The sequence below is a fragment of the Sus scrofa genome, chromosome 7 (assembly GCF_000003025.6).
Source record: "Sus scrofa isolate TJ Tabasco breed Duroc chromosome 7, Sscrofa11.1, whole genome shotgun sequence".
Taxonomy (NCBI): Eukaryota; Metazoa; Chordata; class Mammalia; order Artiodactyla; family Suidae; genus Sus; species Sus scrofa.
This window is the reverse complement of record NC_010449.5, coordinates 84842447-84858022: the sequence shown is the minus strand read 5'-3', so window position 1 is coordinate 84858022 and position 15576 is coordinate 84842447. Positions and strand designations below refer to the sequence as shown.

The 15576-nt window shown below is 39.6% G+C and overlaps 1 protein-coding gene across 14 annotated transcripts in view; it reads left to right on the top strand.

Moving 5' to 3' along the window:
* The window catches only part of MCTP2 (multiple C2 and transmembrane domain containing 2), a 236938-nt gene that overhangs the window by 104669 nt on the left and 116693 nt on the right, over nt 1-15576 (top strand). For 12 of the 14 annotated variants that reach the window (XM_021099363.1, XM_021099356.1, XM_021099357.1 and 9 more), the window contains 3 exons: nt 1382-1546; nt 3838-3968; nt 13276-13462. In XM_021099363.1, coding sequence (XP_020955022.1) covers nt 1382-1546; nt 3838-3968; nt 13276-13462 — 483 coding nt within the window. The remainder of the gene's footprint in view (nt 1-1381; nt 1547-3837; nt 3969-13275; nt 13463-15576) is intronic. The other 2 variants (XM_021099366.1, XM_021099367.1) reach the window with 1 other exon arrangement.

The following is a 15576-nucleotide window of genomic DNA, read 5'->3' as shown; positions in this document are numbered from 1 at the left end:
AGGATGACTGTGTGTTGGATGAAGTAAGCTGACGTGTAATTAATATGGCACTGACATGCCGTTTGTTGTGATAAATTGTGACTAACCAGTGTCCGAGCAAATTGATGTCTAAATGATCTCGAAGATATAGTGAGCAGATGACAGGAATGAATATATAGTGTTAGAAATTCATTGCTTTACTATGATGCTCGGCGCCATCTACATTCCTCAGCCCATTTATTTCTCCCTCAAATTAAGCTGTCCATGCTTGTGCCATTTCACTTATTGAACGGAAACTGTGAGCGAACTCCATCAACTGAACGCAGCCTGTGGATCCTATTGGGGATCCTCACTCAAAACAAATAACCATAAAAGATACCATCGAGACCTTCAGGGGAATGCGAATGCAGGCTGGGTATTTAACAACATTAGAGGAATTATGGTTACTTGTATCGAGTGTGATCATGGCATGGGGCTTATGTGAAAGCAAACAGAGATCTTGCTTTCAAGTAACTTTCACTGGAAAAAAAATAGGGAAGGGTTAGATGAAATAAGATTAACAAAGTGTCGAATCTGGTGAGTAAGCATATGGAGGTTTTCCTCTACTATTCTACCTTTGTGTATGTTTGAAAATTTACAGAATGGAAGTGAAAAATAAATAAAGCATGCCTGTCCTCTTTGTAATTTAGCCATAGGGAATATTTGCCTTTTTCTATATTCTGTTTAAGGGGTGTGCGAGTAACGTAAAGTAGGAAAGGGAAAAAAAATAAGGTAACAGTGACTAAACCCCTACTGGGTCCCAGGGACTGGGCTGTGTTCTTTATACAACCTTCCCTTCCCCCCAGATCTGCAAAGCTCATTTGGCTGGCTAGCCGATTACAGGCTATATCTGGAGCTGTGAATCTCACAGTGGTGTTAGGCTTTTTAGTTGTAGCCCAAGGAATAAAGGGAAGTGGGGACAGATTCAAGTGTGAAGGATAAATTCAAAAGCATTATTTCTAAATGCCCAGAGGTATTTTGTTTCCCTGCAAAGCAATGTCTTGTTCTTATATCTCTCTTTCCCAGAATGCCTTTCTTCCCTTCCTACTAATAAAATAGCCAAAGGCCCAGTTGAAGGATTCCTACCCAGGAGCTCATCTGGATGGGAGTACAGGCTGGTGCCAAATGCAAGTGTCGTGCAAATTCATCCTTCACTATATCCTTTCACTATATGATTTGCTTGAGAAGGAAATCACATAACTGTGATTGCAGATTTGCAAAACCAATGAAGAATAATAACACTTTCCCCAGGCAGGGAGTGCTATTTATAATCAAATATTGAAAGCTGGAATTCCTCTGATCACCAAAGTCACACTCAAGAATTATCAGCAAGTTTATACGTCATCTTTATTTTTTGCTTTAGTCCTCTTTGATACGCAACCTACGGCTCTCAGAGTCCTTGAAAAAGAACCAACTCTGGAACGGGATTATAAGTATAACTTTGTTGGAAGGAAAGAATGTCTCAGGAGGAAGCATGACAGAGATGTTTGTCCAGTTAAAACTGGGAGATCAGAGGTATAAAAGTAAGGTAAGTTCTGTCAATTCCTTAAGGAGAACAATATCTTTAAGATTAAAAAAATTGGGGGGAAAATGTTTTCCCATTCTAAATTTTGCTAGAACAGAATTTATTCTTAACCCTCCTACCTGTATTAAGAGCATCCCAGAAAACAAAATAATCATATAGACACAGTTATTAACATGGGAATTGGGTTGCGTAGTGTAATTTATTTTAATATAGTAACTATTGCTGGAGAAAGCTTATTAAATAGGTTTGAACGCATGATTTATTTTTGTTTAGAAAATAAGCAAACTGTATTTCATAGAATACAGGAAAAGGATTCCTAAATGTTTTTAAAATCCCACAGAAATAAAGTAGTATAGTGTGTTATATTTGGATTAAAATATTTGAGATAAGTGAAAATATTTTCAACATAATATACTCTTTGCTTTCCCTAATATGTTAGTGTGAACACCAGAAATAGACCTCCAGTGCTGCTGTTTTTCTGCTGTGATTTTTAAAACACCCAACTATCTAAAAGTATTAAAAGTGATTTGTTTTGAACAAAAGTAATGGCATTTTTAGCTGTCTTTAAAAATCAGTCATCTTATTCTACTGATCCAAATTCCATTTAATTTTTAATCTTAGTAATTCGGTGTGGTTTTTATTTCAAAAACCCTAGTCTCCAAACCATGGTAATTAATTAGTTTTACATAACTGTCAGACAGGAATATTTCCTATGTTTTATGGATCTAGGGACCTAGGGTACTTGAAAGTTAAGTCACTTGCCAAAAGCCACATAGGAAGAAAAACATCAGTGGAAGATTTTGAAAATAGGCCCGAGGGTATTTTCAGTTTGTGCTTTCCAGTGTACAGGATGTAACTGATGCAGCCTAGTTGGGAGTGATTTAGGGCAGCAAGAGGCTGTCTCTGCTGGACAGTGCAAAATCAGATATTAAACGTCATTTACTCTAACACAAGGAGCAGAGAAATGAAGCTCATGTTGAAGAATAGCTTATCCTAAGAAATGTAAAAATTCGAAGGCACGTTAGAGCGGAAATATATAGAACTCATTATTTTAACCAGGTAGTTTCAGGCTGTACTTTACAGTGAGTGTATCTGGGATAACCCATAGCTCTCCACGAAGATTCTTTTAGCCCGTCAGGATCAGGGTAAGGATTTATAGAGAAATTATTCATCACTAAGCGCACTTACCCCTTTAGACCAAGGTGAAGTGGAAAATTAGCCCCGGTATCTGCCACGTTCCCCCTTGGGGAATATTGCACTTAATTTGTCATCTAATCATTTTTTTTTTTCCTGGTTCCTAAACTCTGTGATCTGATATATTTAAGCCCCGTGATGATGAAAAACAACATAAGTGATGTTATGTGACATTGTCTGCAGCTGAGGTCTGAGTTGTCCCTGTTTTCTTCCCATGTGGGGCTATTCAGCCCCAGGCTGTAAAAGTTGGTTGACGCTCTGCCCTGAGATCCTGATATTCAGTGGCCCGCATTTTTGCTCACTTTTTATCACATGTCGAATCTCTGTGTAAAGGAAACAAAAATGAAAATCCTGCCAGTGAATCAAACACATAAGCAGTTTGAAATCACTCTTGGAGAACCCAGAAACACTTGTGGAATTTTCAGACCATGCATCTTAATTTTTAGGTTTGGCTGCAGTCGAATTTCCTAGTCTTCCTCTCACTCTAGTGACTGGATTCAGTAAACTCGGATTGAAAAATAGGCGGCAGTGTTTAAGTTACGGATTTCCCATGTAGTGCCTCTGATGGATGTTAATTAAGACTCCAAACTCTTTAATTAATGGAATTCTTAAGCTGGCCCTGGATGGATGTGCCCATAAAAATGTTCCTTGCATTTGATTAACCAACTAGTAGTATCTTCTAAAGAGAGAACAACTATAAAATGTCTATTGAGGTATGTCCTCTTTACATATTATACATAATATAAAAATATAATATAGAGGATATATCTCAATAGTTGTTATTATATGTCTAATATATATTAATGTATATCAAATATATATATTCTATGTGTGAAAGTTCTGGTTTCATGTGGGATAGCAGTGTTCTTTCTAATTTGGTGGATAAATTAGTCGACATGGGGGTCAGCTACAAGAATATGAGTTTTTGCCAGTTGCCAAAACCTCAAAGTCCCTTTCATTCCAAAAAGAAGAGTTTAACTTTATAAGAGAGAGGCCTGTGATTATGATCTCCTGCAATCTAGAAATGAAATGAATGTGTAGCTGCTGTAGCAATGAATGCCATTTTAAGAAAATAAATACTATAACTGCATGTTTTCTAGACACTGTGTAAGAGTGCAAATCCGCAGTGGCGGGAACAGTTTGACTTTCACTACTTCTCTGACAGGATGGGCATTTTGGACATTGAAGTGTGGGGAAAGGACAGCAAAAAGCACGAGGAACGTCTGGGCACGTGAGTCTGCTCTGCTTTCTAAACCATGGGAGACGTGTGTGGCGCTTAGGTCTGCACGAGACTGGTCTGAGAGAATGCTTTATCTGTCTGGGTTTCATATTCCCACCCCCCAAGAAGCCTTAGTTAGCTTTGTTCTTCTTAGTTCTTTTCCCTAACCTGGGGAAAGTTTTTTTTTTTTTTTTTTTTTTTTTTTCTCTTTTACTGGATTGGTAAATGCCATTTAGTATTGACTAAAGCAAAAGAAAATTGTAGGTGTCGGGAATTCTCCAAAGACCTAAGTGTGCCATCTTAAACATCTCTTTGGGAAATGTTGGTAATGGTTTTCCAGTGTACCTTATGATTTTGGTTGTGCCCCTTCGTAAGATACCATAGAATAACACTGGGAAGCTAGGTGCCCTAAATTGGTGGAGACTTTTCAGTGTTGTTGATGACCTTTGTGGCAAACCATAACGGAATCTATTGAGGCCAAATTGGTTTTATTTCTTTACTTCGGACCCTCCCAGTGTAATCGAGGGGCTCACCATACATAACAAAAAATGCTGAATTATCACTTCTTTATAGGATTATTGTAAGAGTACAGTTAAATGAGATTGTACCTGCACCTTGGTGGCCCCAATAAGCATGAAGGAGATGCTGGTGGAAGCATTCGTCATCTCTGACCTTTCTCATAGCTCTGCCAGTTTGCAGCATCGTTCTCATTTTACAAATGAGGAAACAGGAGTGTAAGCAGTTTGCAATCATCTTGGCCATGGGCGTCCTTCAGAGCAGGGAGTGCCAGGGTCAGGATTCTGTGTTTTCAAAAACCAGGTTTTCCCCAGCAAACCACTCACTATCTTTTGTTCATCCCATATACATACAATTTGTCCACTAATCCTAACTTTAGAATCTAAGCCTTTAAAAGCTCTCAGTTTACTGGAAGCCTGGGTTCAGGGGGGTGCTTTGGGATCACCCCTTGGAGAGCAGGGGGGAGCTCCTAAAATCAGGGCATTTGCACTTTTTACCTGTGCTGTACGTTAGGGCTCCATTTGAGGGAAGAGTTTTAAGACTGAAAACCACTCGTCCAGTAGAACCCCTGCATTTTACAGTTGAGGAAGTCCAGAGGCCCATGGAAGTGAAATGTTTTTCCATCAACAAGGAATTGAGAGGCAGAAATAAGTGAGACCCAGCACACCTGGTACCTGATGCAGTGCTTTTTCTGTATAAAATATTTAGCAGAGTCAGGTGTGTGGCCATGAGTTCTCCTTGCTGCTGTCAGCCCATCTCACCTCAGTGGCTCATCCTGAGATAGATGGGTCGAGTCTGGAGCCATGGAACCTTCCTCTAGTGCTTCTCAGCAGAGGCATCCCTTGTGTGGGGCAGTCTGACGTGTTCCAGGATGCTTTTTAAACTTGGCTTTCTCCCACCTGATGCCAGTAACATCCCCCAGTTACTGCATGGAAATACACACACACAGCTCATCCACGCATGTCGAGACACCCACTACTAGGACAGCACTGCCCCCGGCTGAGACCTGGGCACCTCCTCCTCCGTGTGTCCTCACCTGTTGCCCTGCTTGCATGGGCCTCTTATGCCCTGCTCTGTGCTGCTCTAGCAGGTAGTAACCACACTTCCTTGGAGATCTCCTGGGCCAGGTTGGTGCTTTGGGGGGTAGCACACTAGCTCATGCAGGTCTCTCTAGCCCAGGAGGGAGGTCTTCTGTGGTCAGGCATTTGACAGGTATTGCCTGTCAGATGGTGATGAGTCTCTGCCTCCTCCATCGATACGGGGTAACTGAGACACTGCAGAGTCTTCTTAGTGCCTCCCAGCCTTGTCAACACTGTGACATACCAGTGCGCTGCCAACATCCATGGCGGGAGGATCGGAAGCTTTGTGCTGGCTGGCAGAGCAAGGCTGAGGTCCCTAAATGCACAATGCAGAGAACTCTGTGTCCCAAAGCGTTATCTGAATGGTGGGAATTAGGTCCTCAGTGATGGATGGCCAGCATGTTATTTTAGTAGGTGTGGAGAATAATGGCCTTTCATTCTGTGTGTCATTGTGCTGTCATGTTTCCTTTACAGAATAGGAAATGCTTTGCCAGATGAGTGTTGAGTTTCTTTACAGACACAAAAAATAATTTGAGGTGTCTCTTTTATGCCATGTTTTGTCATTTGGGTCTTCATTTATTATTTTAGCTATTTCCTGTTTGTAACTTAGACGTATACCTGCCCTAGTGCCCATTCTGTCCTTCCTCTTCATGGGTTTTAAAGGTTTTTATTTTTTATTTTTTTTGGTATCCTTTTCCTTTTTCCTCTCCTGAGGTCTAAAAGATAATAAAAATATCTCTTGGGAGCTGGCGGCACCGCCTTATCCTGAGTGAACCTTCAGGTGGGATAAGACCTACCCTAAAATACACACTGCTTGTCAGCGTTAAAAGAGAAATGGTGCTTGCGTGTGCATATCGCAGACCTGTTACTCGCCGTTCCTTCTTCTTGAAAAATGCTCACTTCTTGTTTTCCTGTTCTTTGTGGTTGTAATTCTAAGGCTCAGTTATTTTATCTCCTAATTACTGGGAAGTACCTTTTTTACATGAGGAGGCTCTTCGGCAGTATTGAATGAGTCCTAACCATCTCCTGAAGCCCGTGTCAGACTTTGTTGTTGGATGACACCTTGATGCTGGTAATTTAAAGTTCTGCATGGCCTCTCAGGAAAGTCTCCTCAGTGAAGCTTCCCCCGGCAGGCAGTTTGACATGAGGGAAGCAACACCACCCTTGGAGTTGTACATCCTGGGCTGGCTGGTACCCACAGCTTTGGATGGTTAGGTGACCTTGGGTGATGAATTTCCTTGTGGTTTCCTATCTATGTAATGGGGTCATCGACCAACCTCCAGGTCACCATGGCACTCAGCAACAGTGTGTATCATTGGTAGCTCTCATTATCCCTATTAATTGTGAGGTTTTTCTGTATGGTAATTCCAGATCCCCACAACTAAAACCGTGCCATGTAAGTAAATGAAATATGACTAGTTAAAATTCAACATATTTTTAATTCAAAACAGTATAGACTTAAAAAAAATTTTTTTTGATAGAAGTGAGGAGTGCATATCTTTCAGGCGGGAAGGATGGACATTTGTTGACTGGAGGACTGAGCAGTGTAGAGCAGTAGCCTGAACAATACTGAGTTTTGTATCCGAGGACAGAAAGCTGGAGCAGCGGTCAGTTATGTGACAAGAAAGCACATTGGCATTGGTGTTGCTAGCTTGGCGGTGGTTCGGACACGGCCCCCGCCTAGGAGCCAGCCTCCTGTAGCCTCTCCTGAGTCATGGAAAGCTTTCCAAAATCCCTTGTGCCATGGTCTGTCTGCAGGCTTTCCACTGAGCCACAAGTAGCTCCCGAGGAGGTCGGGGCTGGTGAGATGAAGGTACCTGGGCAGACCACCACCCCCGAAACCAGGGTGCCTCCTAACTCTGAGTTTATTCATGGGCCATAAAGAAGACAATTTTCTATATGAGTCCCTCAGTGGTCCAGGTGAATTTTTTAGGAGTAAGAAATAAAGCTATACATAACCTGCTCCAACTTTGAAACAAAATGGTAAGAGTTGAAACATAGATTAATCCCCCTGTCAACTTGTGTTATTTTAAAAGAGTCATATTGTTTTCTTAAAGTTAATTTTACATTTCATGGTAATTAATTTCTTACGGAATATTCTAGACTTAATTTCATTTGGATAAGTTACGAATGAGAGTGCCCAAGATCATTTTAAGGAGGCTGCCTCAGCCAATCCTCAGTCCCACGTGGTGCCTTAGAAAGTGGCTCTGACATGCTACCAGTTTATGGGTGACTCTGATGCAGAGGGGAATCAGGGCTGGAATATTTCTTTGGACAAATTGCACCCCAGGTCGTTGATCTGCTTTTACAGCTAGACTTGACACAGTCACCATTTTCTTCCTGTTCACCCCCTTCCTGAGCCTTTGAGATTTACAGCTTTTAAAACTATAGCACTCTTTTCTGCCCCTTGCATTTAAGTTAAAAGCTGACCAGTCTATAATATAAAACATAGAATTATGGTAATGAATAAGAGGTTAAAAGCTATCATGGCAAGTGGAACTTGAGCAGGTTTGGCTGACTGATATGGTAAAATTATGTGTTGAATTAAAACATTAAAATGCGGTGGGATTAATGGAGAACGACAAGAACAGGAGGTCAGAAACAACGCTAAATCAGCACATTAACTGCCTCTAGGCCAGAGGGGATGGCTTTAATATATGCAGAGGGGGGAAAAAAGCTTGCAGAGAAAAAAAAAAAAAAAAGTAACTTAGTCCTTATTTTCTCCAGGTAAATAGAACCATGGACTTTTCCATCTGGGAGGCATCTAGTTAATGTGTTTCTTTCTTTTTTATATAAGAGAGGAAATAGAGACTACAGAATATTTAGTTGGTTAACAGAAAGCAGTGACTTTATTACTTGGATTTTTTGACTTTGAATTGTGTTTTGCCACTAGGCTTCAATTGTTTGTTCATTTTATTCAACAAGTATGGCGCACATAGTGTTTCAACCAGCCTGCCAGGTACAGGGGCTTCAGTGGAAAGTGGTCGTGATGTGGATCCTATCCTCAGGTCCTAATGGGTTGTGAGCAGACAGCATCTTGGGGGTGGAAGGGTGGCTTCCTTAAAGTACAGAGTCTAAGCCGAGACCTGTGACATGGGCGGTAGGTAGCCTGGCAAGGAGCCTGAAGGAAGACCTTCCCAGGAAGATGAGACCACATGGGCAAAGGCTGAGGAGGGAGAACACTTTCTGAAAAATTTGGAAGGAATGAGAAGGGTAGGTGATGTCATGCAGTCAGACTAGAGAGGAAAGCAGGAGTGAGGTCACAAAGCCATCAGATTCCATCCCCTACAGATGAACAAGGCAGCCCCTGGCTAGACATAAACGCATTGGTGTCCTGCTCTTTTATTTTCATAATGTGAAGCTTTTTTATGGCTGTGGAGCTTTTATGGATTGAATAGTCTAAGATCTGACTTCGGAATGAGAATTTCCTGGTCACCTAAGGGCCAGAGAGTAGCACCTTCTGAACAACGGTCCAGACATGGTCACTCCCTTGTGTGTGAAGTCACACAAGATGCCAGGAGAACACATATCTAATTTGCTAATGCTCACTACTCAAATTTTTTTTTACGTGGATGCTCTGAGCATGTGTCTTCCACATTGTTTCTCTTAGAACAGTTTTATAACTTTTAATTTTTGTATTTTTGTTAACAAACACATCTTTGGATATGTTGGCCAGAGTTTCTTGGGTTATGGTGAGTTAAAAATATTTTTTTTAATTATTCTTAGGTCATTGTATCTGATATCTTTATCAATGTACTTGTATCGTCAGCCACCAACATTGTAAAAATTTTAAATGCTTCCATTGCTGTCATTCACAGTGGAATTAATCAACGTTTCTGTAGGTCAGGGGTCAATAAACTAGGACCCATGGGCCAAGTCCAGACGGCTGCTTGTTTTTGAATAAAGTTTTATTGGAAACCAGCCTTGTTCACTTGTATACATTGTCCGGTACTGTTTTCATGTTACCAGGGGGAGAGTGAGTACTTACAACAGAGACCCTGTGGCCCACAAACTTAAAATACTTAACTCTCCAGCTCTTCATGGAAAAAAATAGTCTAAGTGCCTATCATTTGTTAGTGTTGGTGTGATTTTTAATGATAATTGGAACATTCCTTATGAGAGCCCCTTAACCACATATCTGAAAACTGAGCTTATTTTTCAAAGAAAATTTGCATCCATGGTAGTAAGTTAAGTTTTCATAAATGCTCATTCAAGGTTGCCGTTTGGGTAGAGTTTGGGAAGACATGTAGGGTATACAAAGTAGAAAAGAACATATATAGCAACACCTGTAAAATTCTGGGACTGAAGAGTGAGAGCGTGAGTGAGCAGTGTTTGTAGGAATGAGAAAGAAGGAAGGAGGAGGTGGTGTTTTGATTTGCCCAGGAGCTGGGCTGCATCTGCTCTAGGCAGTCTCAGGGCTAACCCTGCACTTGGCGCATAATGGGCAACGAAACAGGTGACAGAACGCCCTGGGAAAGAACAGCAGATTCTGTAGTCCTTCAGTGATGACTAAAAAGAATTAAGACTGACCAACTTATTTAGTATTTTCTCAGGGTAGAATCTGGTACACTTTAGAAAATGGAAAAAGCAGCCCAGAATCTCTTTAAGATTTATATTCAAAATATCTTTGAGGAATGTATTTCGGAAGGTTTAAATATTAAAGATTTTAAGGAATTTATCTTTCTTTGAGCCTAAAGAAAGCCGTTTTGTTCACATACTTACCTGTCTTTAGAAGGTTCATGAGTATTGTAGCAGAAGTATCTGAAATTCTGAAAGAAAAGTCCTTTAATTATTTTTTTTTCCCTTCTACTGCTTTTGCTGATCATATAGTAACCAGTTCCTAGCTTGGGGTTAATAGAAATAATTCTTTAGCCTCTGGCTCACCTCCCAAGCATCCTGGTTCTCCTTCAGATGTGAGGATGAGCTGAATGAAGCAGTGTGGACTGAGGTTGAAATAGAGTAACATAGGAGGCCTGGAGGAAAGAGTTTTGTATGAAATTAATTTCTCCTTACTCTCTTCTTTCCTTCTTTCTTCTAGAATGTGAAAATAAATGGGGAAGCCAGGTGAATGGAAGAGATGGAGAGAAGAGTTCAGTTCTAGAAAGTTTATAGATAATCACCTTTAGCGGGGAGCCAGTGGTTAACACGAGGGGAAGGGCAGCTTTAAATTAATTCTTAAGACTAAAGACATCAGTGTTGCAAGAATCAATTAATTCATATGGTGCGGCAGGGACCCTAAGAGACTGGGTCATAATCCATGTGCAAAAGGATCAAGGTTTAATTTTGATTGACCTGATGGCAATGTATAAATTTAATTTCCTCTTTCAAATCCCTAAGAAAGTAAAAAAGTATTTGGCTGTTCACTAGTTAGTTAACTGTGAATGTAGAATCCCTTAAGTTTGTCCTGAAACCTGGAATTTATGGGGGCTCTTTTACTTTAAATAGGCAAGGCTATTTTGTGGGCAGGTGCTCTTTTTTCATTATCGATATAATCTTTTTAAAATGAGATAGGTGCAGAAGTTTTGCAGTGGGCGTAAATGACTAAAAAGTTTGTGAAAATGTATAATTTCTGAGAAGAAACCCAGTATTTACTTTTCATTTCCTCTGGTACATGATTCAACTTTTGTTTAAAATATTAAACAGCTCTGTTCTAGTAAGCTGTACTTTAAAAAAAAAAAGTCAGTGGGAGAGTTTGCAGAGTTATTGTAAATATGCTAATATTGCTCACAGACTTTTTAGATGACTCTTTAGAATTAATATCAGGTCTTTTTTGAATTATCCAAGAAAAATTTTATTATTGCCTAATTACTCATCATTTTTGACTCCTAAACATTATTTGCTCTCAGAGATCCTGTCTCTGTAAACAACTTTTCCTTGTTCAGAAAACAGATAAAGTCACCCCCACCACAAAAAGGTAAACTTCAAAGGACTAAAACACCATAATTAATGATACTAAAATGAATCTGTCATAAGTAGGTTATTGCTACTTTGGACTAATAAAAGTGACCAACAGAGAAAATTCTTACAAATTTGGACCATTCATCTTTCCAAAAGAAAGAGCTTTATTAAATGAAAATGTGTATAACAGTGTGAAATAATACTTAGCAAAGTATTCCTAAGCAAATATGCTACTGCTGTACCTGTTCAGAATTTGCGGGTACTCAGTTTTGTAGAAATGGCATAGTTAAAGCACTTGACATTTCTTTCCAAGTAAAATTAATTCCCCACTTACATACTTGCTTATGAAATAAAAATATTTACTAACCCTCTTTTCATAGCAGTAAATGTTAACTTTGAAATGTTCCTCATTGCTGTAGAAAAAAAGTTTTGATTCAAATCATAGAGGGTTATTAAAAATATATATATATGTTTTAGTATGTCTCCAGTAGAAATACTTGAACAATTTATTATATGCAAAGCTCAAATTGTTACCTTTTCTCATAACTGGAATCACTTTTGGTAATTAGGAAATAAATACCCATATATATTTAATTTTATGGTTATAGATCACTGTTAGAATATTTTTTATTCTGTAGTAAAAACTAGTATAGACTTTTAATATTATTGATATTTTTCTCTTTAATTGGGAAGGCATTGCAAGCTTTCTTTCAAAGTTATTAAATGGGAACTGTTCCCATATCCATCTGGTTCAAAATTGGCATTGCTTTATATATTAGGTAAGTTTGCCTGGTTCTTATTATCTGCAAACTTACAAAGTCCATTGATGATTTAGGGTAAGGATCCATCTTTTTCAGACATTGTGAGACAGTGCTTCCATTTTTTAATAATGTCTTGAATAGTCATCTTATTCAATAACCATAGATGTCAAATGAGAATTAAAACCACACACTTCCCCGCCTCTACCCAGCCTGGCCTACCTCACCCACCTGCACATAAAGCAAGTGTGGTCCAGGCAATCCCAGAGTTTTCCGTGTTAAAGCAAATAAATGGCTTAACACCTCACTCCCCCTTTTGGGTGTTTGCTTCTGTATTTAAATGTGTTTGAGGTTTTCGACATCGCCAGAACATTGACTGCTAAGAGGTGGAAAACATGGAATTTATAGCAGATTGGGTACAGCCTTTTCTGGCAGTGCCACTGAAATGAGATCAATCAACAGCACTTCATGCTCCATTTGTCCAACAGAAATCCACCTGGGGAAACCCTGTGGAACTGTGCCTATTAGGAAAACACCTTAACACATTTCTTTAAATAAAAACTCTCCAGTTGGCATGAATCTGGAAGAAAATGCTTTCTCCATTAACCCTCTCCCACATGCATGGCTTCTGTCTTGTCTTTCCTCCTTTTTTTGAACCGGTGTCTCTTACTTTGCTGATAAAAGACACGGCACAAAGAATCCTTCTAGAGCCCGCATCCATCATGTTTAAACTTTGAAACTTTTTTCTTCCTAGTTCTTGATCTTATTGCTTTTCTGCCGACCTTATTTGGCAAAGATGTGATTCTTCTCTGTTCATTTGCCACTTTCTCTGTGCTGCCTTTTCTTTGATTTTCTTGACCTCTTCCCCTCCTTACTGTAGGCTGTGTTAGGCTGGGAGGGAGTATTACCTCCTAGGGGAGCCCCTGCCACCTTCACTGCCCAACAAGCTCGTGTCCAGACAGCCCGAGGTTTCACAGGGAGGGTGACATGAAAATCAGGTGCTTTGGAGTCTCTGCAGCCACCACCAGTTACTCACTTTTCTCTCTCTGATTCCTGCAACTTTTCTAGGTGTAAAGTGGATATCTCAGCGCTCCCGCTCAAGCAAGCCAACTGCTTGGAGCTGCCCCTGGAGAGCTGCCCGGGGACTCTCCTGATGCTCATCACCCTCACGCCCTGTGCGGGAGTCTCAGTCTCAGATCTGTGTGTGTGCCCCTTGGCAGACCCCAGCGAAAGGAAGCAGATCGCCCAGCGATTTGTGAGTGCCTCACCCTGTCACCCCCACCCCCACCCCGCACCACCACCACTTTTATGTTGGAACAAAGTCTATGAATTGAAAAACTGCATCAAAAGAGATCTTTGTCCTCAGTTTAATGGTGTGTCTCATAAAACAAGACAGCAGACCTAGAGGTTAATGCATTAGTGAGAAGGTGAAAGAGATTAGAATTTGCCTTCCGATTTTAAAACCCAAAGAGGTATTTTGGTTTTTCAGTATTCAGGATCTCTTTGGAGAAAATTGAATATCCTCAAGGAGGCAAATACTTGTTTAGCATGTCTGCATACATAAATAGGAATTTTAATATAAGTTCGCAAAAGTCACTTTTTTAAACCAAATGTGAATGTTTGCAAGGTTGTATATACTTTTCTAGGACCTATTAAGATCAAGTGAGAAAGCACTGGTGTCTTATAAAGCAAAGCAAAGCCATAGGCCAGGATGAAAGACTTATTCTGTACTACCCTGGATAAGAGCAGTTTGCGATTTTTGCCTGAGTAGTTACAATGTGCTTAAAAGTCCACTTGCATTTTTAAATCAAATAGCTTTGTCCTTGTCATTTTGTTGTTGTTGTTGTTGTACTCTGGCTTTTTAGGTGTCTGTATTTGCTTTCTTTCTTTTTTTTTTTTTAAATGCCGTCTTCTTTGTAAATCAATATGTTTATTTTATTGCCATACACATGAAAGGCAAGTTTTAGGAAAGTGACATGAAAATGAAGTAAGGATGAATCCCTATTTAATAGGAATATTATTCTCAGCATAAACTTCGGAGCCTCCAGGATCCTTCACTGTGCAGGTGTATTGATTAATTGAATAATCCTTTATCTTCAGGAGTACAAAGCTTAGTCACACATCTTACTCTCAACATAGGTTCTCCATGCAAGGCTGACATAACTCTAAACAATTTTTGACAGTAAATCCACTTTTACTCTTCTCTTTGATGACTTTAGTTAAGCAAGTGAAAATAAAATAACTTCTCCAAACTTTCCCATGGATACATTGTAAAATTTACCGAATTCATGCAGAGGGTCAGGCATTTATAAGGTGACATTGCATAAGATCATGATGACTGCTTTGACTAATGCCTCAGGATTTGAGGAATACTAATTGAAAAAAAGGTTTGAAGAGGCTATAATTAAAACAGAAATATCAAGAGGTTTTTCCAGCTGGTGAGCTGGCCAGCATGTTAGAGGGAAAGAATACTGCCTTACTAGACAGAAGTTCCAGATCCTTGGATTTGTTTTTTTAGGCTTTTTTTTTTTTTTAATGGCCACGGTATATGGAAGTTCCCAGGCTAGGGCTCAGATTGGAGCTGCAGCTGCTGGCCTATGCCATAGCAGCAGCAACTTGGGATCAGAGCCATGTCCACAGCCTACACCACAGTTCATGGCAATGCCAGATCCCCAACCCACTGAGTGAGGCCAGGGATCCAACCCGCATCCTTATGGATACTAGTTGGATTTGTTTTCGTTGAGCCACGATGGGAACTCCTTTTTAGATTTTAAGAATAGATAATCTTCAGAAGCATTTCACCTGTAAATTATGAAAGTATTTTATTTCAAATGTCTCCATGTTAGCTTAAACACCAGTTTTTTTGTTTTTTTGGTGTTTTTTTTTTAGATTGAAGATATAGTTTGAAGAAACAATTTTCAAAATTTCTTTAGAATTTCTTTGGAATAGTGCATATTATGTTAGGCAAACCTTAACTATTATTAAGCTTTTGTTATTCTGTCCTGAAATACCTAAATAACAAGGATTTTACTAACCTTCCATAAATCCCTGGGGTCTATTTTCCACAAGTTTTTTGTTATCTAAGGATGACGGAAATACTGTATCTAAATGTTTGAAAGCAGCATCTTTTTCAGCAGATATATTTTGGAGGCCTTCAAAGAGAATTTATCTGCTTATCTTTTGCATGCACAATTTCTAAACAATACAAAAACCGTAGACATCCAAATATTGCTGTACATGCTTAAGAGTTAGCAGTAGATATATTAAAGATTTGGCTCTTGCAAACTAAAAATTAGAGTAAATGTGATAGCAGAGTGGTTTTAGATGCCCAGTCTCTAATTTAATGAGCTGGCTCCAACATGGACCAGA